This window comes from Strix uralensis, chromosome 1 (genome assembly GCF_047716275.1).
Source record: "Strix uralensis isolate ZFMK-TIS-50842 chromosome 1, bStrUra1, whole genome shotgun sequence".
Lineage (NCBI taxonomy): Eukaryota > Metazoa > Chordata > Aves > Strigiformes > Strigidae > Strix > Strix uralensis.
Window position 1 is genome coordinate 13,057,315 of NC_133972.1, and position 23,446 is coordinate 13,080,760.

The 23,446-nt window shown below is 42.6% G+C and overlaps 1 protein-coding gene across 1 annotated transcript in view; it reads right to left on the reverse strand.

Moving 5' to 3' along the window:
• GLI3 (GLI family zinc finger 3) overlaps positions 1-23,446 on the reverse strand; it is a 208,713-nt gene that overhangs the window by 126,780 nt on the left and 58,487 nt on the right. The window contains exon 3 of the mRNA XM_074889064.1: positions 14,970-15,212. Coding sequence (XP_074745165.1) covers positions 14,970-15,212 — 243 coding nt within the window. The remainder of the gene's footprint in view (positions 1-14,969; positions 15,213-23,446) is intronic.

Sequence of the window (23,446 nt, forward strand, 5' to 3'; positions counted from 1 at the left end):
GCATTTTCTAAATGCAAATAAAGACAATCTGGTGCAATCATTAGACTTACTTTGAACAAGTCCTAGTCCATTCCACACTTGTTAGCCTGAGATCAATTTCAATTACAATTTTGTTCCTTCCTAAATAAAAAAGGTGAGATTCTACTGCTATTAATACAAAATACAGAATTTACTACCATTGGAAAATTTTAGTCTAATGAGAGGTATAAAGCCCCAAAGCTGCAAAGAAATTTTTAATATATGCAATACAAATATATATATATACACACATCTATATATTTATACTTAGAGAGAGAGAGGTTTGGGTAGCCCCTACTGTAGTAGATTTATATAAGGACAAGACCCTATTTTTAGCCAATTATAACTTTCTGGAAACTTCTTTTTCAGGAGTTATATTTTCCACGCTTGTTTTTCTATTGAGCAAAATCAAGTACCATATTTTTCGTTTATGTCACAGCAGGAAAAAAAAGAACAGGTTTTCATTTTCATATACTGTTTTCCTCTCACAATGAAAGAATGGCTGAACTTTATGATTTGAACTCCCAGGATGGCTGACCCCCACTCATTACTAGGTACTTCTGTTATTTAGAAAACACTGATACTAATATGAGTAAATGTTACCATGGTATATGTACAAACAGTGCAAGAGCTGGCCATTTTACTTCCCTGTCTCCAAGAGACATTATTTCTTAGAGCCTGAGTAAAGACAAGCCCAGGAGTCAGCCCCAGGGCCCAGAAGACAACCCTACCCATTTCTTGCATCGCTGCAGGCTGCACAGCTGAATCCTTGGACTGCAGCATCACATTCCCATCAAGCTGCCTCCCCTTTGTCCCATCCAGACCACTTGTGTTTAGGATGAAAGGGGAAAGGAACCAGGGCTTTCTACAGAATAGGTCACAATCTGGCTCAGTGTAGCCAAGCACATTTTTCCACCTGAAACACACTTAACTGTGCTGAACTGTTGTTAAACTGCGGTGTTGACTTTTGGTTTGCAAAGATGCTTTATAATGGCATCTTACATTGAAATTACACAAACAGCCATTAAATTCAATTAAATACTTAGCACTGGCAATTTTCATGCATTTGTTATCAGGTGAAAAAAAATCACACATTCCACGTATTTCGTTAAGTCAGAAATGTAACAACAACCTTCAGAACAGTTCTACAGAAGTCTAAATTACTGACAACTAACTCTAATGTGAAATTAAAGAAGGGGACATAAATTTAACATCACATTACTCAAAGTATTTGTATCTTAGAGACAGTAAGTCATTCTATTTATATATATTCAATATATGCATCAAGACGATGGCTACAGCACTTGATTGCATGTGTATATATAAATCAGACAGGTGTGTCTGTATAAAGTTAGGTTGCCAAGAATTTGCCTGTATTTCTTCAGAAGACAGGTCTTTTTGAAGGGATCTACAGCACCTCACATCATGACATATTTTATTACCTTTATTTTAGTTAATCTTTTTTTCCTTAGTTTCTGCTTCTCCCATCCTCCCACCCTTGTAGAGTTAGCTATTAGGGAAAAAATTCGTATGGGCAGAATTTAATGGTCTTTGCAAATACAGTAAAAATTAAATATGTGCATTACTCTTAAATTATGTGTCGTTTGGAAATGTAAAAGTGTATGAGGGTCACAGGCATATTTATGGTAATAATGGCACCATACAGTTTTATATAGCCAGCATTAGCTATAGGGTTTCCTATAATAATTTCTTTAGTATATAAAGAAAACTAATCTGCTATACACCCATTACGAACACTTTTCAACACACCACATAACTTCCAAACAGAACACTCAAAAAACTACCCAGAAGGCTTGTGAAGGTGCTCTTTTGCTTGCTTTTTTTTATAAAGTAAAATCACTACATAACTAATGACCAAGTACTGTGTAGGCAACAACGCACAACTCATTATTTTACCCCAAAAGGACTCAACTTACAGCTAGTGCTGGGTTTTCTAGGTAGAAATAGGGGTTTTTTTTAAATAAAACACGCTATCACTTTTCATAGTAATTTGAATTAGGACCATCAAGCTGCTTAATATGGGTTCAGAAGAGCTAAACTTCTACTGCAAGATAAAGATGAGTCCCTTAAGCTATATATTACCCTCAGAGCAGTAAATTTAATTATACCTGTCAGGGTCACTGATACTGTTTTCACTTATCCAACATGAACCTTTGTCTTACTTTCACCTCAACTACCATCTTAAAGTTATAGTATCAAAATGGCTTTGTAACACTTTGTTCAATTAGGGAAATAATGAATGACACTGAAGGAAAAAAAATCCAGTTCAGAGAAACGTTCCTTTCCTTGGAATCAAGGCTGCATGCCTTTTTTCTCATCTCTAAGACGCAGATCTACAATAGAGTTACACAGAAACAGTCCCAATAACAGAACGTATCGAGGAGCTGGAAGGCACTTGCTTCCTATTGCGTCACCAAATCCCGGGTATGATTCCTGCACACGTCACTGCTGCACTCTGCTTGCTGCCATTCCAGCAAGGGCAGGCCTTGCCTCTTGAAAGCAATAAATGTTTTTTTCATAAACACATCCTCATAAGTACTGATGCGTCTTTTTAATAAATTAATGCTGATAATTTACAACATTCCCGTATCCTGAACCCTCTTCCCTGAGCAGAATGGAATGAATGCAAAATCCACTAGTGCAGGGATGGGAATAAACCGGCAATGGGATGATTTCTGATTCCGAAGCCAAACATCACCACTCCCCTCCTTTAAGAAGGAGAAAGGGGGGTGGGCACAAGAAGAAAAGAAAAAGAAGGACTGCCAAAACCAGCAGGCTAAGTAGAGTAACCGGAAGCGTACAATTTACTGCTAATGGTTCAGTGTCTGCAAAGGACTGCTCAAGCTGTGCTCAACAAAAACTCAGTAATAGCCAAAGAGGGAAGCAAAAAAAGGCAAGATGTTTGGTTTTACTTTCTGTCAAATACTGTTAAATATGAGCCACTTTAAAAAAAATAGAATGAAAGAAAGCAATAATGCTTTGTACAGGTGGTACCAAGGTCCCTGGCTGGGCCTTCAGACAAAACCATTCCCATGTAAACCTTAAAGAGGATTAATCCTCAAGGACCACTGTAATGAGACCTTAAAAGGCTGAACAACAGCAGCCTATCAGGGAGGGAAGCAGTAGCCTGCTCCCAGAAGTCTTCTCTAGCAGAGTTACATCAAAGCAAACTGGGACCAGATAGCAGGATTCTGCAAGAATCCCTTATCTCAGCGCTAGCGGATGCTTCTCCTCTGATTGTCTTGAACTGCCACCTGTCCCAGGCATCTTTGAAGGCAACGTTAAGCCTGTGATGGATCTGACCTCCTTGAGCTGAGATTCTTTTATGTCTTTCTTCATTTTCTGCTCTGTTACATTCTTTCCCTGCAACGCACACTACATGAAACAAAGGGAGTTCTCACTCCTTGACTTACTGTCCCCAGCTATTTGAAAGCAAAAAAACAATGTTAAGGATTATACTCCACCCGCAATATGGAGCTGTCCTCAGGAGACAAGCCTCTTATTTTTGAGAGTTATAACTAGATGGCTTTTACACGAAGGGACTTTACAATGAGGTTGAACGTTGCTGGGAGCCAAGATATGAAAGCTGCATATCAGAGATAGCTTAAAAAACAAAAAGGTTCATAATACAGAAGTATATGAAAAATCACATTATGAAAAATAAGCAGGAAAATAACCAGGAAGCAACAAGCCTCAGAGAAAACACCAAATTACTGTGGTGTATGCATGCATCCCATATTGCACACAAATATCCTATAATACCAGTGTCCAGCATACTGTAACGGTGCTGAATTCATCCTAGGTTAAAACAAAGAGTTGGCCAGTTCAAACAAAATAGCAACTCTGCTACTTGAGATGCAGGCATACACTGACATAAAGTATACATCCAGCTCACACAAAGGGATAGGACTTTACCATGAATGTCACATGTCAGGGTTTCAGTTTGTAAACAGAAATACACTGGCAACCATGCTCCCACCATCTTGGTGACATGTGCTTCCACAGTAGGTATCACCCAAAGTTGCAAAGAGCCGAAGATGGGTTCAAGGACTTGTCATCAGATTTTATCCTGAGAGCTGCAAGCTACAATATACAAGTGACCACGGTCCTGAAAAGGCCAGGCTGAGGAGGAATGCTGCTACAGTTCCCACCTCTGGTTTCCCACTCTTGCACTCAGTCGATTCTGGACCAGTTTTTAAGTCCTTTTCTTCTAAGCGCATGGCACTGTCAGAAAAAGAAGCAAAGTATAGATAGGCTGAAGAGGGTGTTGCCTGCCAGCAGCCCCTCTCAGTTCCCTGTCACTGACAAAGTAAGAGGGTGTCATTAGTTGCAGTTAGGTGAGGCTCATGGAAGCATTATGCAGCTGGATGGAAAGAAAAAGCACGTTCTGCTTTTGAAGCTTGCTGGGAAACCACAGCCTGGAGAATTCAACCAACCACATAAATGGTGAGATTCTGCATCAAACAGCTGAGCTGGACACTTGATCTCTCATGATTACACACAGATAAGCAAACAAGGAGCAAATATATAGGATCTGAATGTTAATTAAAAAGGGCGTTACACGGAAAACTCTGAGCAGACCACAGCATTTTCTGGAGCCAAGACCTATTGCCACGTGTTGCCAAGTTAACCTGGCCTAGAGGCATGCTCAGAAGGAATTTGAAGTTGAAGATGACTTCTTCCCATCCACATGACAATTCCTAAAAGAAGGTATTGTGCTTCAGGACCACAGAGCAATGTCAGGCTAGCACCAGCCTCCCATAAGAAAATCCAACAGTCACTTCTCAACAGCCAGCAGAGCACACAGCATCAGATGACTGTCTTCCTCAGACAGCTTTGTCAATACCTTGTGCAGCTTAACAAGCAGTATCCATGTCTACATCATTTCTTAAAGGCAGCCCAGAGGTCACCCCCTTAAGATAGGGCATGGCAACCTTGTGCTTTGCCAGCCTTCAGGCTGGGCCTCAGCAGCAACTGGCCTAGAGCCCTCTGGTCCAGCAAGACCCTGCACGCCCAGGCAAGCGCCACGTGTGACCCCAACACAGGCAACACTCCCACAGGCTGTCTACCAAAAAATCCCAGAGAGGGAGGCTGGTCAGGATGCAGAGGCACAGCATGCTTTAACCTCCCCATACAGACCACCCTTCAGAGCGGTACACACATAAAACGAACATCTGTGCGAGGAACCACTAGAGCAGCCCATGTCCTCCACCTGCCTTTCTGGTCTGCAACGCGCAGAGGATGGAAGGCACTACTAAATGTAGGATGTGTGTTAAATCTGGGACATACACGGTAAATAACTACCGTCTCTGAAGACATGTGCCATTTCCCCACAAGAACTCAAAAACACTTCCACAGGCCAGCATTTCGGGTTTCATTCAGGTTTTGTAATTTTTTCCATGGAAGCAGACAAAGCCAGATCAGGCCTTTGGGTCTTTATTTATAAGGGGTTTCTTCCAGTTGGCTTTATGTGCCTATAAGCTTGTTTAAATTTTCTGTACTCAAGTTGACAAATCAAGAAAAACTGAAAACCTGCAAGAGTGAAAATAAACATAGACCATGGCCACTGCCAGTCTCAGGCAAAGTAGGGGCATATATGAGCAGGCCATACATCAGACTTTCCAAATCAAACATCCCAAGTACTGGGCAGCTCAGTGATTAGTCAGTGATATATGACTAGTGCTCCTCTTCTCCCTTCTAATTTAAAAAAGAAAAAAAAATCCGCTCCTATCATAGCAGCAATTAACGTTCTTGATGTCTGGCACCAATTTTATTGTTAAAAGCACTGTAGATCACTGGTGTTGATGCCAACTCAAATAGCATCCAGCATGAAACATGGCTTTGGTGCCAACATCTTCCTATCGCCGTACCATGCTGGTCCATCCCAGTAAAGTGAGCAACCACTGTTTATACATAACACGGGCCTTGATCCAACAAACCTTATTCACCCAAATAACCCAATTTCATTTCAACCACGACATCTAACAGAGGTCAAGGCCAAAGCTGGAGGCTTTCAACAGTTCTATCTGTAGGCAGGTTGGTGAAAAAACATACAAATCAAATGCAGTACCTTTTTACACTAAGGAGTGTGACATGCTGGAATGAAATTTATTTCAACACATTCTACCTCATTAGTTATTTGCTTCAACACTTGGTCTGGTGTTACACTCAGCTGTTACCATCATCAACCGTTTACTTGAAAGTATGTCATATGCCATTACTTTTGGCTTGTTACCATAAGCTACTTCAACAGGGGACTGTAGATAGAGGAATAACAACGTTCAGCTCTTCATTTGCGAAATGGTAACATGGATCCTTGGGAATTGTAATTTTAAATCATAACTAGCATGGGAGCAGGTAAGATGAAAGGGTAGAATATAAGGCAACTGGGGATTATTACAAAGTTCACTGAAGCCAGCAGCTGTTGATTCATTGAATTCATTGGGTTCTGGATCAGCGCCGTTCGGCTGTTTGGGAAAAACGATGGCTTGGGGCAGCACTGAAATGTGAAAGGGAAACCAGAATGAACAATGGGGGACCCTCTCTGCTACCTTATTCAGTGTGAAGCAGGAAACACGCATAATTTAGATTAGAAACCAATTCTGTTATCTGGCAAGCTCTCTGCGCTGAACTCCAAAAACTCAGCAAGACAAATTCTGAAAGACAATACAAAACATTCTTTTGCCTTTTTTTTTTTAAGTGATTACTCTTATTTTTAAGTATGAAGACAATGTACAAACCTGTACATGCAAAGACTTCCATGCACGTACTGCCTTTCCTGCTGCTGTGTACCAACGACCACCACACGTGCCAATGACCACACGGCAATACAGCAGCTGTACACTTTAAAACACAGCTACCAGTACAGTGATATCAGTGCAGCACTGGTTCCCCACACTGGTGGTTGCCTCGGCTGTAAGTGGTATGATCACAAATGAAAAAGGTAACCTGTGTAACACTGACTGAAGGGGGACGCGTTCCTGACATGATCTCCAAACTCAGATGTGACCCACTGAGCAAGCTCAAGAGCCTCAGTTATAAGTAAATTTGAGCAGTGTTTTAGTAACAGTTTAGAGTGTACTGTGTAAACTACCCAAGAGCCAGGCTAAGAGGAAGCTAATTGGGTTGCTAGGAATAATAATAATAAAAGGAAGGAGAAGCTATGGCTAAGAGGCTCTCCTCCTAAGTACTGAGTTCAATCAATAGGGATAAAGCTGTATCCGCTAGTGATCCTGAAAACGGTTCAGCAACCAAAGCATTTAAATGGTCTTAGAAGTACAGGCCTGTTCAACCCTGGACTCCCAACAGGAGGCCAAAGCTGGTGCTGAGAGACTTCCACGGGACAATCCTGAAACTGCACCTTGTCAACAGGAATAACGCTGCCTTTCAAAACATCCCTTGACACGTCCGTGCCAGGGAGAGTGGGCCCATGGTGCTCCCACACTGTCCATTACCCTCCCTGCCCAGCCCGAGGCATCCTCTGGGACACAACACCCTCCCCTTCAGCGCCCACACTTTTGGGTTTCCCCCTGGCCCCAAGGACAGCAGCAAGGAAGGATAGTGCACATCCAGATCTCGGTGACAAGCACCCAGGAAGCAAGAAAATTCACACAAGCGAACCACGAAAGAGAAGCACCCTGTAGGCACTGGCTACCCTGCAATCCAATTATTGCCACAGATTTCTTCACAAGAGCTGGATGATGGCAGCAGAGATGGGGTCAAAGAGGAACTGAACTTAAATGTTTATTTTCTACATTTGGACACACTGATTTAAACTCCCGGTTACAACACTGACGAGGATTCAGCTGACTAAACACAGACACATAGTGCCTTCTTAGACCCCTAAGGTATCCGAGACGTTCATACAGAGTTAACAGATATGACACAGGCTATGAAGACCAGTCTTCCCAGGGTAGCTGACAGACCAACTGGGATCCTCTGAGGCATGAAAATGGCACTTGAAACCTCTGCTTAGGCAACTGAATTCCCTCTATTGTGTTGACCAGATGGAGGGCCACCAATGCAAGAGAACCATCTCCTTGGCAGTGTAAAGGACTGCACACAGTGGTTAAGTGCCTGGCTTGTACTCACCAGCTCAGGAGAATCTGCGTCAGTTCTTGATGGAAATCATGATCACTGAACCAGCATCTGGTTCACATGTTCCCCATGCTTTGCCACAATGACTTGAGTTGTTGCAGCCACAGAGATCCTTACAGATAACAGGTTACACATCTGACACCAAAAGCTGGGTGAGGCCAAGTTCTGGCTAACCTTTTTTAAAACTCTAAGCAGCCAAGTCAAAGTGGCTGCTTTTCAAACCATGTCCCCTTGGCCAAGAAATGCTTGCAGGGCAAAGCACTCAAAAAGCTGACTCACGGCAACCTCAGGGATAATGGGATGATTCAAAATTTGCAAAAAATGATGCTTATCTTCTTTTGGCCACTAGTTCTCTACATACTTGTCATACTTGGCTAACCCCTTGCACTACAGTCTCAACAACAGCACAAAGATCACTGATAACTACTAGAAAGAGAAAATCTTGCCCGTGCAAATGGCAGTAATGAGCACAACAGCTATACATCAGGCTGGGGCGTTTGGGGCTTTGGGGGGTTTTTGGACGGTTTTGCAGTTTGGGTTTTTTTTCAGAGAACACAGCAATGGGAAGTAACATATCTCCTGCATGCTAGCAGATCTCCAGGAGGCAAGAGGAAACTTCATCAAAACTTTTCAACTCAGACTTTTATGGCTTCTAAATTTTTTTCCCCACCTTCCAGCTGCTGATGCTACAGAAGTTACCATGTAGGGACACAAGATCAGTCCAAACCCACTACAGATATTGTCACAAGGCTCTTAAAGATAGAAATGTCCATGTATCAAGGGACATAGCAACTCTGGAAAAGCTTTTCATTCTCTCCTGATCTAGGGACAGCTGATCTGCCTTGAGGATAAAGAGATGGATTACATTATTTCTTGGCTTTTTTTCCCAAGAGTTCTTAACTATGATTCTATGGCTCCGAGCAATGTATTCTGTGTCCTTCCATGAAGACAGTATACAACAAATACACACTCTAAAGCATCTAAAAAAGCTTTAGCTGACAAACCAAATCAAATCTGTGAAAGAGGTGTTTTTGCATCTGTCCTCTGTCTTTATCTTCCCTATTCCTTAAAAAAAACCAACCACCAAACAAACCACAAAAACCCTCACCCCACAGCTTACATACACTCGAATAGACCAAAAAAGAGAGACTGACAGAACCCGTCTGCTTCTCAGAAGGTTCCATACCCGGTAGTGCCTGGCAGGTAAATTCTCTTAGGTGCCATAGAGGAATTTTTTTTAAAATGTGATCCTCAGGCCATTTTTATTTTGAAACCCAACAATTATAGGGCCATAAGAGATCTCAAATATCCTATTCTACCCTCCACACAAACAGGATCACCTCTTTCCACATCATGGCCTATAGTTTCCAGATGAAATTAATACTACTGGTAATGACAAGAAAAAGTCAATATTCAAAGATGTGTATTCACCTAAACTTAAAGCAAAAAAACCCCTGAAAGATCACCTTTCAGCTTCTCAACCACATTACATTTCAATGCCTTTCAGATATTAGCAGTTCTGCAGTCTGTCTCACGCTGAACACAGAAACAATCCAGTAGAAGAAAGGACATCTCTGCGTGCCGCTTCTAGCTGTAAATCTATGGGTGCAATTGTTACTTCCAAATGAGAGCATCACGCAGGGACAGCAACTCCAGGGCTCTCAAAAGTCCCTGCTTATTCCACAGACAGGCTCCAGAGAAGTGGGCAGGAGTACCTGTAACGAGCAGAACTTCCCAAACACAACCCAGGAGGTTTGGGAGGCATCTTGGAGAATATATTTCCATTTATAAGCTGCTGTTAAGCTTTCAAGGTCTGCAGCACCTTTCTAAATTTCAAACTGAAGTTGCCTCTAACTCTTAAGTTTGATTTTGAGAGCAGTAACATTTTTTGTTGGAGCCTATTGAAAGATACTACTACATTTTAGATTTTTATCCCCAAAACATTTTTGCAAGCATGGTAATTTTCTTAAAGACCACCATTTCAGTTTCTCACCTGACACCAGTAATCTGACATTCACTTTTATACTAAAGGCTTTTTTTCCTGTGAGTTTTATTAAAAGCTTTAGATTTTACTTTTTTCAACTACTCTCCTTGACAACATTTGGAAACCACCCCATAAATCACTGTCAGTGGAGAGTTTTGTTATTAGAGCACTTAAGCCCCTCCCCTGCAAAATGCTGCAGAAAGAGCTGAAGAAGTAGGACCCAGATTTTCAGAGGTATTTAAGAGGCCAAGCTCACTTTGAAATTGAAGAGCCCCTAAACATCTTTAAAGACCCTGGCCCTAAATCTCTACAAGGATTCCTCACTGACACTCTCTGACTGCTCTCCAACAAGGCTGGGGGGAAGCCCTCCATAAAAAGCTGCCCCAGTCTCCTGCCACTCAGTGATGCTGTGAAGCTAGCAGTGAGTTAAGAAAAGTGCCCACTTTGGGACTATCCAAAAAGTGCCTCGGTTGTCCCTCCAGAGTTTGAAAATGTGCCAGGGAGACAACAGGAGAGGCCAGTGGCTCCCCCCTCTACAAAGCAAATGGGGACCCCCTTCCATGAGTTCCTCTGCTGGTGGCAACTCAGACTGCTCTCACTGTCCAATGCACTGCACATAGCTGGCCATCATGGTTCAAGCCACATTGCCATGAAAAGTCATCGCTTTAATTGTTGCATTTTAAGGCAGTGTTTCCAGTTACCAGTTTGCATTTCCAGAAAGAAAATCTAATTTCCTTTTTTTTTCTCCCTCCTTTTTTTTCTTCTATGGGGAGATGAAGGAAGGGGAATTCTTGTCAATAGAAATTAAAATGCAGTAAATGAACAAGTGCACCTCGTGAACCGGCACTGTATTTTCCTTGCTGTGGTCTTTTGTTCATGGCGCAAATTGATTTTGAGAGGACACTAACACTGGGTAATCTAACCCGGGCAGTTATGTGGGGCCCAATCCTTACAAAGCACAAGTCCAGGCACAGTCAGTGGGAACTGAGGGCAATCAATACGTTTGGAGGGTTAATCCTATGAAATGTGCAATAAGCAGTTCCACTTCCCCAGATAGATACCGAAGCTTCAAAACCAGCAGAATAAATCCCTGGTAAGGGGAGGGGGGGGGTGGGGGGAGAAAAAGAAGTGAGTTCCTGCTTTCAGCTACATTCAGTGCAACCTCTTCGAGATGAAGGGATGTACCAGAAGGAGAATCCCTGCCAGGGCCATTCCTGTATATACAGATTTTTAGATCAGAGCCAACTGAACTGTCACTCCTTTTTACTTAAGACAATTCTTCAGGCTTTACTAATTAGGTACTAACAATTCTTTCAGATGAGCTGTGAAACCAAGAGAAGAATACCAGCAGTATGTTTTAAATCAAAGTGTTTACATCAGGAATGATTCATTTTTTCCATGAGGAATGACTTGTGAGACAGGCAGTCTTAGCACTACCATAAATCTGCGTGGGAATTAGATTTGGGGAAGAGAATAACAAAGGGGAGTTGCTATCCCCACCTCCCCTGCCTCAGCCCCACCTCTAGAGACAGAATTTACATTAACAAGGGGCTCCAGCTACCACTGCAATCAGTGTTTGAGAACACAGGGTTTTAAATTCATTTAAGAAACACTGCAATTATGCTCAGCAACCCTGCTCTCCTCAAAAAAAAGGTGCAATCCATGAAAGGAAACTCCAGCATTTTTGTCATCTGCCCTAAAGCTTTTAAAAAGAAAAAAAGCTTTAAGAAGTTAAAAAACCAAAACCAAACCCCCCACACTTTGTGGTTAAGAAATTCATCACAAAAAAAGCGCCAGAAAACAGAAATTTCTGGTTTAGGCCTGTATGTTTTCCCTTTTATCTCTTGGAGGATAGAGGGCTGCAAGCTGAGCACGAGGCCGCTCTCTCATTCTCTGTTGCTAAATGGTTGAGGGGCTCTGGCAGTGTAGAAGGGCCGCCAGCTCCATAGCACGTTTCATCCCAGCTGTTTGAAAAGCCGGTCCACTTGAAACACAACCATTATCCCCACCCACACTCTGCAGGAGAGCAAACTCCCCCTCAATGAGGTATTTATTCCACATATATGGTAACTATTATTTCCAACATTTACAACATCAGTCATTTTAATTAGGAAAAAAATTATACCAACAAAAAGGCCTGCAACGCACATACACAGAGACACGCATATTTACACGTAGAAATGCAAAGCATTCAAGTTGTTTCTAATAACTGCAGCTCCTGGAGGGGACATGCGTTCCACACACAATTGACTTAAATGTTCTTTTTCTTTTCTTGCCATAAAAATATACAGATGTCCTTCAAAAAAATTATTTTCCCTTTTCCTGTGTTACAGGAAGCCTGCCCACACTTTTAAATACAAAGTGGGTATAAATAGAAGCACAAATTAGGCATCTTGAAAAGTCTGTATTTTCCAACCACAGGGAAACTAAGGAATTACTGTGAGTGTTTACATACCCAGCTATGTTGAATTAAAACAGCATTTTCTATCCATATGCCCAGAAAAAACTGCTAAGAAACTAAGGGAAGGGAATGATAGCCTTGCTGGTTCTTCACCTGTTGCTACATTTGGACTGGAGTATGTTTACATTATTTAGCCTTCTTCATATGGACCACTATAAGTGTCAGCCTGAATACAGTCACCACTTTGATGAAAGCATGTCTGACATATAAATGATACAACTACTATGAAAGTTTCAGTAAGCCTGTCTGCTTTCCTATAAATCTAACTAGACATTTGTCTCTTTAGTTGTCCTTCTGTATCACGTTTATTAAAGGTAAATAAAAGCATGATGGCTCTTTATATGACATTAATAGCTTGAGGGATTTTATAAATCAGTGAGTACAAATGTACGACTCGCTGTAGCAGTGGTGAAGCAGGTCTGCCCATCTGATGTCTTCTGACTTTGACTCTGCTTTAAGATCACGTTGCTCATTCAAAATTAACTCAAGTCCTGTTCCTCTACTGTTATATGCTGGGTAACTTCTGCTGTTCTCTCAACTTCTGACATCAATGTTTTTCCAGTAGCCCACACATCCTAACTAGCTAGCGTTACTGGCCACAATGCAGACATAGTAGCTTCACTAAACCTTGAGAACTCTTGTCAAAAGGCAAATTCAATAAAATAAAATAAAACAAATGCGAACCACTCAGACTCATTCTGACCAGCTGTCCCATTTTCTTCCATTTGAATCTTCAGTAGTATCAATAACACTTTGAACTAGATTTAAGGTGTGAGCTTGCAGCTGGTCAGATGGTCAAAAAATTTGGGGGTTGCATTAACAAACCATAAGTTACGAATAGTGTCTCCAACCCACAAGCTATTATTTCTACACGCTGCTGCTCGTGAGCAGTTGTTTGCTCTGCACATTCACGCCTCTCTGGCAGACGAGTCTGCCACTGGTGTGCTGCAGCACATCCTCCTCAGCAGAAAGATGAGTAACTCCCCCAGAGGGTTTGAGCGGGGCTGTGCGAGAGAGGAGGAAGAGGGTGTACAGAAACCAACTGCCTACACTGGAAGAGAGCTCAAAAGCTTAACTACAAACTTTTCCCCTAAATACTGATCTAAACTATAAAGACAACAAGCGTTCATTTTCTTATAATACCTCCAATCCTTATTAACAATCAGGCTTTTTTTTAAAAAAAAAAAACGGAGGTTGGTGAGACTTAAGGTTGTGTGAGACATACTTTGATCTGCACCCTGATGAGTGAACATTCCCCTTTGCTGCTAGCCCAACTAATGAAGGGATAAAATTAGCTTTTATCCCTGGCACTTTCTTTAGCAAAAAAACATGCACTAATCAGCTGTCCTCACTAATCAGTCGTCTGGCTAATGACCTTTTGCCTTAAAACACTAAAATTTCTGAATGATGTGGAAAAAAACCCCAAAACAGACTGGCCCCTCTTTGTGGGTCTTAAGCCTATCATCTGGAACTGGAGACTGGAAGGTTAAATGGCAAATCTGTATCCTGACTGGGTGATAAATCTATAATCAAAAGGCACAAGCCTTGACACCTCAAGATGTACTTCATTACTACACAACTAAATGGTTTTTTTCCCCCTCTTTCTTTTTTTGTAAACTAGAAGCAGATGAAAAAAATTGCTTAACTCTCTCATATTTTGCCTGTGGAGAAATCCATTCCACATCTGTGTTCAAGTGTCAGTTAATTTCTTACTTTTTTATTAATGCCTGAGCAGGAATTCAGAAGTTGAAACCATTTGCCTTCTCCCCCCTACCCCTCCCCGCCCCCCAACTTCAGGGAACTGTAGCTGGGAAAGAAAATTGCAAAACCACTCCATCAGCCTGCATACTCAAACACACACATGAATCCCTAAAAAACCTCCAAAACAAAGCAAAAACCCCCAAAACACAGCAATATACCTTCCAATCCACACACACCCACCCCCGCCACCCCCCCCACCCCAAAATTCTCATTGTATAAGGCACGGTCCTTCCTCCTCTTAATACCATACTTTAACAGTGTTTTGAAAGAGGGATTTTAAGGCCTGTTTCATTTTCCTTCTGTGCTTTCTTTAATGAGGCTTTTTTCTTCATGTATTAAGAAGGTGGAGCAAATGCAACCCTGGACAGCTGAGGAGGATTAGCAACAGATGAGATGTCCTGTGGAAGTTGCTTTGCAGAGGCCTGTGATAATTTTGAGCTGCAGTGCATCTGCCCCCTGGTTTTTAACTTCAGAAAGAAAGGTTGTATTCCCTCAAACCACCCCCCACCAGACAAAGCAGTTCTCCCTGGGGACGATGCAAGGCAACAAATAAAACTTCATTAAATTTGACAGCCTTGACAGCCTTCCAACTTTGCATCCCAAAATGAACCGGCAGTAGATACTCACGGTAATGAGGGTCCATGTAACCGTTTCGGGGGTCCATGGTAAAGAGCGTCCCGCGGTAAGGTACAGAAGGTTCGGGAAGGTGCGATATAGATCCATGGATCTCCTTCTTGATTAATGAGGCCCTTTCCTCGCTCGACGTGGAAGGCTCTTCACTGATCTTGCCGAGGCCTTGCCCACCCTGCGGCTGCATTGTGATCGCGTTCCTTCTCTCTCTGTGATAGGTCTGCCCAGGACTTTCATCCTCTGCAAAAAAACGAGGGAGAAGAAAGAGAGAAGGGAAAGAGAAAGAGAGACACACACTTTTAGCCCATTTATAGCAAACACAATAAAGAAAAGTTCTCCCCCCCGCCCTCCTCCTCACGGTGTAAGTTTGTGACAGTAGGTGTATGCGTGGCTATGAGAGATGGTCTGGGGAAGCCCGACCGTTCGGAGCGGGCAGCTGCCGAGCGGTAGATCATAGTCACCCATGCGCCGATGCTCCTACCGGCAGGGCTATCAATCGTGCGAGAACAGACACAGGCTTGCTGTTTTCTTGCCTCTGGGACAAGGAGACTGGGAGTTTGGGCTGCCTGATGGGGAGGCAAAAAACAATTTGTCACAAAGAGGAGAAGATGAACCCCGCTGGCTGGGCCTAAATCAAACCTAGCCACCCACTGCTGCTCTGCAGCCTGGCTCCAGTCCCTGGAGGTTTGCTTGTGTGAGAGGCTGGAGCCTTGCAGGAAGGTCATTAGCCATCAGAAGTAAGGTGGGCAACAAAAAAATGGGCAAAATTGCTCAAGATAGAGCACCAGCAGCACCAGGCAGGCACAAGTGAGGCCACCCGCTCTAACAGTGTCACCACACGGATGTGTGTGCAGGGTGGTGGAGCACGCTTCCCCTCCTTCTTTTTCCCCATATCCACACAGACAAACCCACAAATTCTTAATGAACAAGGGGAAAAAGAAAGTACATTAGGAGGGTCAAACCCAAGCCCTAGTCTGGAGTACACCTCTAGGCCTGTGGTACCACTTGTGAGGGGACAAGGGCCTCCTGACAACAGCTCCACCAGCCTCCCTTGCAGGCAGCCCCAGGACCGGGTGCTGAACCAACCCTCTGCTCCCTTGCGAATTTTAACCCCCAGGGACCACGTGCACCCTTCAAAAACCAGGCCTAATGGTTCCATTCCTCAAAAGCCAGATGCATGTTCCCAGGTATGTTTCACACGGGACATGTGGTGGAGGGGTTTTGTTAGTTACACAGGTCTCTACTGTAAATGTTCTCCTTACATGGCATTATTGCTTTAAAATACAAAGACATTTATCTAAACAAGCACCATTGCTGGCTGTAATCCTTGGCCAATACCCATGCTCCAGGTACAGCCTTGTTCAATCAGCCATGCTGCACGCGTGGCTGTACACCAATACATCTTGAAGAGGTACTGATAAATATGCTTAGCTTCAAAAGTTGCTCAGCAGTTCTAGCAGAACATGAAGAACTTCAGATTATTAAACACCAGGCACAAAAAAGGTAACTAGAAAGGAAATTAAAACACCCCTAGGAAATAAAACTGAGGTACACTTACTCTACAACCCACATGCAAGGAAGGATCATTGACAACAGTGCCAAGATTGCACTTCAGTTGTCAGAGATTTGTCAGGGCTAAATTTTACTGGTACCTTGCCTGAGTGTATTCATTCACACAGCGAAAGCACCAGCCAGCAAGTCACCAAGAGACTACTTTCACCAAGCCTGGCACCAGCATAACTCAACCTATTTGCCTTCATATGAACTAGATTAGAAACAGGCGCCATACATAAGTATAGATACCTGGATCTGAATTTTGGCCATTATATGCATAAACTAGCTACACCAGTACTTTGAATGGGGTGCTCTCTAGGCTTCTCCCTGCCCCCTCTCCTTCCAAGCAGCAACAACAAGAAAACCCAGCAGCATAGCCTATTGAGCGCTTAATTATTTTTCTATCTCCAAGTATTACAGCAACCGGGGTCTGCTGACTTATCAGCATCTTCCAGGGACTGAATTCTTTTTACAGCCAGCAGTAATTCTCCATACAGAGCATTTCCAGGGTTGGGACTGAGAAGAAAGAGTTAATAGAAACGGACAACAACACTGCAGAGTTTAAACCCTTTGCCCTTTTCTACTTTTTATTAATATGCACAGGCACCAGTCCCTGCTCTGGATTAGCAGGGTTTAAGGTTTCAACTTTTTACACCAAAGCTGGTTTTAGTTAGAGAACTGCAAAAGGGAGTCTAAAACTTTAAAACTTATATGAGGTTTTTAGAAAGCTGCTTGTATAACTAAAAAATAAAAAAATATATCACCCCAAAGTCATATTTTCCATCACATTTCTCTCTAGCTGAAGTCTTTTATGTTAAATTTCAACCTAGAGTGAACTTTCACTGATGAGATGTAAACTCTTGTAAAAATAGGAGATTACACTCCATTTGAAATCCTGACAGACCCTTAAGAAGAGCAACCTAACCTGTTCTACCTCAGCATGGAAAGAAGCAAGCTGGAGTGATTTGTGGGGCTGTATAATCAATCCGAGGATCAGATATGATTTCAATTCTTTTACTCTTCCATATAAAGATAATATTTGTTAAAAATGCCATCCTGGGATACAACAAGAAGCTGACGTCTCTCTGCAGGCTCCACTTTTATTCTTTCCTTCTCAAAACATGCATGTGTCATGAATCAAGGTACTAGCAACTGCTATGGAACAAGCTGATTTTCCAAATTGCTGAATGAAATTCAAAACCTACTTTCAGTAACTTTGAAACTAAAGGAAAAATGTGTTTTGCTTTAATAAGCTTTCCTCTTTTTTTTTGGGTTCCTCGAGGAAAAAAAGAAAACAAAAAAGCAGTATTTTTCCTTCTGCATCAACCACCTCTCTTCCCATTATGAAATTACTGCCGCGTGCTGTTAGAAGTCAAACATTTCCGTACGTTGTCTGCCATATAAAAATTCCCCCAGAAGTATTTTTTTTTTTTTTAAGTAAACATGATGGCATTTTTGCAATAATAAGGCATATTCAGCAGCCAAACATCTTGCTAAGCGTTTACTTCACGCTCTGCACCACTGAGCTGCTTTTGATAGGGGGCAGATGAGAAACTTGACAGCACCCGCGCTCCAGGACACGAACAGGCGAGCGGTTTGCAGGAGCTCCCCGGGCGCCGAGCGGGAAACTCCTCTTGCAGTAACGCTACCGACTCTCGCAACGGCAGGCGAGCCACTCCAGTGTGCCAAAAGGCGGAAAGCTGTCTAATCTTGTTCTGTTTCAGCTGAATCGTTCAATAAAGTTTTAAGAGTAAGTGCGGGCAAGCCGCGCCAGGCCAAATTATTGACAGAAACATACTGTCCACCATGGCAACAAGTGGGAGTCTATAGCAAAAATGTAAGCAAACAGCCCACTTCTCCAGCAGCATCTGCCAAAGGGGTTTACAGCCAAATACAGGACAACTGTTACTGCTCTTCTCACATTTTAGAAGTGGCCGGCTTTAGGGTCAAAAGAAACATCCAATTTACTAAAATCTTGCAGAGAGACAAATGCCAAAGTTAAAGGGACTGATCCTCCCTCATCGGTACGTGCTTCCCACTGGTGGGACTCCACTGACTGCAGCATAATTCATCCTACCTTTTGCAGGTGTAAGAGAGAGGGGTTAAATAAGAAAAAAGAAAAAAGTAATCAGGCCCCAAGAGTAATCTGCATAAACTTCTCTTTCTTCAGGTATACCCTACTCTGTCTTAACAAGCCAGTAGCCAGAGACACATGTTACAAGTGCCCATCCTGGAACAATCGCATTAATCCAAGATTCTCCCATCCCCTGAGAAATACTCAATTTAGTCCTGCTATCCTGACCAGAAGCAGTTTCTGTTAGAAGTGCTGAGCACCAAGGAGCATCTCATTTAATCAACAAGCTTTTTCAAAAAAACTCACACTGGACAGCATGCCTGCATAAACACACTTTTAATTGCTCAGCTAATTTACGCAGAAAATTAAAAATCAGGACAAACCAAAACCTAAAGCAAAAATCCATTAAACTTTTTTTACCTGTTGAACTTTTTTTGTTCTTTTTTTATTGTAGACCAATACAAAGTACAAGCTTTTTTACTTTAAACCTCTTAAAGTCAGCAACTAAAAAAAGTTGAAATCTATTGATACACTACAATAAAAATCAGCCTCAACACACTTCAGAGAGACCTCTGCTTAAACAAGACAACACCAGCCCAGTTAAACCTGTTTATGTATTAAGTTTCATTACCACATTTCTGCATGCAACTTGCAGAGAGAGCATTACTGTCTCATGAGCAACCTGCCGATGCACTTCGGCTGGGTAAGAGAAGAGACAAGGTACTTACAACTCAGTCCAAGAGACCCTGGCTGATGCTCCCTCCAAGCTCTTCTCTTGACCAAAATTCTCTGGCTACCGGGATGTGGGCATTCCTCCCTCTCTTTTCCTCTCTCTCCCTTCCCCCCCCATCCCCCCCGCCCCGTCTCCCTCCCTCTCTCTCAGAGGCAGTGCTTCTCCCATTAGAGGAATTAAAAGTGGTTGGTGCCATGCTAAATTTAACAAGCTCATTAGTATTCTTCCTGTGTGCTTCCTAGTGAACTCTCCCTATTCAAGCGGCTCTCTCTAGCTGAGGGGTCAGGCGGCTAATCATTAAATCAAACTAATGTCACCCTATCACAATCGGCCTAAGAGAAGGAGGGTTTATTATTTCAGTTTATGCTAAATAAACGGTTTTACAAATGGTCTCCAAGCAAGGTCAACAGCAGCTTCAATTACAAGACAAACTTAACAAGAGTTGCTATAAACCAAGTGCTCCATATTGACCTAAGCACAAGCTCGGCTCCGCATATTGCCACTAGCAGGATTGTACAGGAATGCATATTGTAAAATAAAGGAAAGGGTAATCTTTTCTTTGCCAGAATTTGTGACTGCACAGAGACTGCTCATTCACCTCTCCCCAACCAGCTTGCTGCTCAGCTCAATTCACCCCACACAAAGGCTGAAGACCAGACCTCAATGGACCGAGTGAAACATGTTCAAAACTAGGCTCTCTATTGTGACTGAATTTCTTAACATCTTTTCAAAAAGCGGAGAATGCCTTGAGGCTAAAGGAAGAAACAGGCTAATGGTGAATTGGGAATACTGAGCAAATTTCAGAGCCCTTTCCTCCTAGCTTTTGAGGTTGAAAGCAAGCTCTTTCCTTTCAAGTTTCAAAGTCCTTTTTCCTCCCGCAGTGTCACAGAAGGATTTGAAAAGAAGGTAATTGTGCTCACAGTCCCCCTGATCAGAGCTTACGTCCTATTTCTGGTATTTCAGAATACTTCTTGCAATAATGGTGCATATAGCTCAATCCCTTAACCGTCCTGCACTCTGCAATTGCTCATTAAATGAACAATTGCTGGTATAAAATGCCTTTTATGTTCAAGGTCTGGATATAAGATAAGCATTCTAGTACTCTAAATTTGGTTTACTAAGGAAACTCTCCATCATTAAATTACAAAACTGAAGTCAGAATATCAGTCTTTCCCAGAAAAGTAGCATTTTAGGTTGCTGTGAGACAGAAGGAAGGTGGGGGAGATGGAATGTAAAAAAGATTGACTACTTCGATTCTTAATAGAATAGATACCTAAGTAAGAAAGCAGTTTCCCCTCACGTTTAAAAGGTCTAAGTTTTTGAGACTTGGTATTTTCTTACTTGAAGTGATGCAATAGAGCAATTGCCAGGCTCGTTAGGACATGTGCATCTGTGCCTTCATGGATACACATGCTGATCGCTACTCTCTGACCACCTTAAGAGGAAAGCCGGAGGAAATACATCTGTAGGACTGTGCCTGCCTTTAAAAACAGTGTGTGTTGTAACCAAAGTTTTGGTTTGGGTGGGTACGGTAGTTTAAATTAGGCACTCTTGGTCCCAAGTTTGTTATTTTCCTGCGTTTGGAGCAACTGCACATGAAGTACATGCTCTGGAAATACTAACACAGATATGAAGCACAATGCTCATAAATGGTTTTAAAAATAGACTCCAACCATACGAGAGGCTACAAAATCTGTTAGATAACAAGTACGGTACTCACTTTATTTACAGTGCTTAAGCATACCTTATACAAGACTTTTGTGCTTATAAATAGCATACATTATCTGAGCTCACCACTGAAAATGTATAGATTTTTATTTCCATTTGTAATGGATTTTCAGCTTAGTTATTTTCCCATTACCATATGTATAGTATTTTCCAGGAACTGATTTGTGACCTTTGGAATATGAATACACATCTCTTTTCTCTGGGGTTTTTTGTTTGTTTTGAGAAAACCTGTTATATTCTTGTTTGTCATCTTTAACTTTCACTGGAAGAAAAAGGATTTATCAACAAGGCAGAAAGCAGACCCAATCCCAACAATATCTACATAATACCCCCCACCCCCTTGTTGTTTTCCACAAATGACACATACATTCATTCTTGCTGCATCTACAGCACAACTCAATTCAGTCCTGTTTTTGAAAGAACAGAGGAAGCCAGAACACAGTGCATCAATACAGTTTCTATGACTTTCGAAACAGAGCCTGATCCTGCGCTCCTCTGGGTCAATGGCAGAGCTCCCACCGACCTGCAGGAGACAAAACTGGGCCTGTACAGAGCTCACACTGCCCCAACACTAAGCCAGAGATACATTGCTGTCAGCAGAACATGGCTCACAGCCTTTTCCAGCTGTGCACGTAACTCTTCCCCAAGACTGCTGGGGAACCTGCTAATGGTGTGAAACAGCTTAAAATTCAGCTAAACTTTTTCAGACACTTAGATCAGAGAGCTTTCTTAGTAGCGATGTCTCTACCTCAATTTCTTGATTATCCAGATGAATTTGCACTGCTTGGTGCCTCCCCAACTGCTCCCAGCTAAAACCAAGGGGCTGAATGCAGACACATGAAATTATGTAAAATAAAACCACCTTTTAAATTTTCATACAAGCAAACACCTACTGGATTTAACGGGGAGTCTGCATCTACAAACCCCAGCATGAGACCTACAGGGAAATGCTAAAACTCTCATTTAAACCCAATTTAAAAATCCTACGTGGGGAACACAAGAGGTAGCTGCAGACACAGCTACCTACACACAAAGGTACAGGGTGCTGTGGAAACCTCCTTGTCAGTCCTGGGACTCTCAGAAGGCGGACAAGGAGGTTGCTCCTTGGGCTGGGCTGCCTCACACCTGATCCTACATCTCGCTGATCACACGGGACATGGGGAAAAGGAGTAACATTTGGCTATATGCCTGAGGTTACTGACCTCACACTCGAGCCATCCCACTGATTTCAGTGACTCTGGGTCAAGCCGCGGCAGTCGCTTGCTGCGAACCAGCTTCTGTGGTATCCTGTTGGCCAAGTCCGCCGAGAGCTGCCAACCAGCCGATACATGGAGGAGCCTGAGCCCCTGCCATGCCCAGCCCCAGCCCGCGGGGCTGCGAGTCTCAGGGAAGCTAACAGGGGCTCTAATTCTCAGCAACTCGCACAGACTCCAAAGAAGTGGGAGCCTCACTTCTGAACAAGCCCTCTCCCAGCTTGTTTCCACACAGGCTTTAAAATAACAAAAACAAACAATTTAAATCAAAACAGCTGAAAACCATTTTCTCCCTTTCCAAGTTCAGGGCTCGATGTTTCTCCCATGGCAGACGGCGGATTATTGCCGTGATACTTAACACCACTCGCAAGCACAGCCCCCAGCGCTATGGTTTAGGTGTTAGTGACAGCATTGACTGCTGCAGGAGAGAGACTAAACCCTGCACCCAGGTACTAGACAGGTGGTGAGCTTTTAAGTTTACCTTCATGGGGCCTACAAGGCCCAAATCCTGCTTGCTTTACTCACACTGTAATCCTGGGGATTCAGTATAACTACTCGTGCAAGCAGAGCAAGAGGGATTCACATCCAGCATCAGAAATGCTCCGACCACTGGGCACAAATGGTCTGTGCCTGGAAAACGTATTGGAGATGTTTGTTAGCATGTGGAAATGCTGTATCATTTGTTTGATGAAAAAGGGACTCTTAGTAGAAGTGCTCTGTAGTTCCAGTGGACAAGAAAAAAAGAAAGCCTTAATGGAGAAATAGAAGACCTTTGAAGGTAGAATTGGCAAAATTAACACGTAGTGTGTGATTTCTCCTTTTAAACTTGCAGAACTAGAAGGCAGACAAAAACATCTCCTTTTCTTGGTATATTAAAATTTATTTTTATTTTGCTACTCGAGGATTGGGAAATTCACATGAGAAAAAAATCTCTTGCAAAAAACAATCTTACTTTTTCATTTCCCCTTTTAAAAAGTGTTCCACCTTACGAAATTCAGCAAAGACTGCAAGTTACTGCATGACAGCCCCAGCAAACTGGAACATTTGCTCCAAGTCTGCTGATCAGGGCTAAAACCCAAGCTTTGCACTTTCAGAGTATCTCCAGGATTACTGCTCTTCTCCAACATCTAGC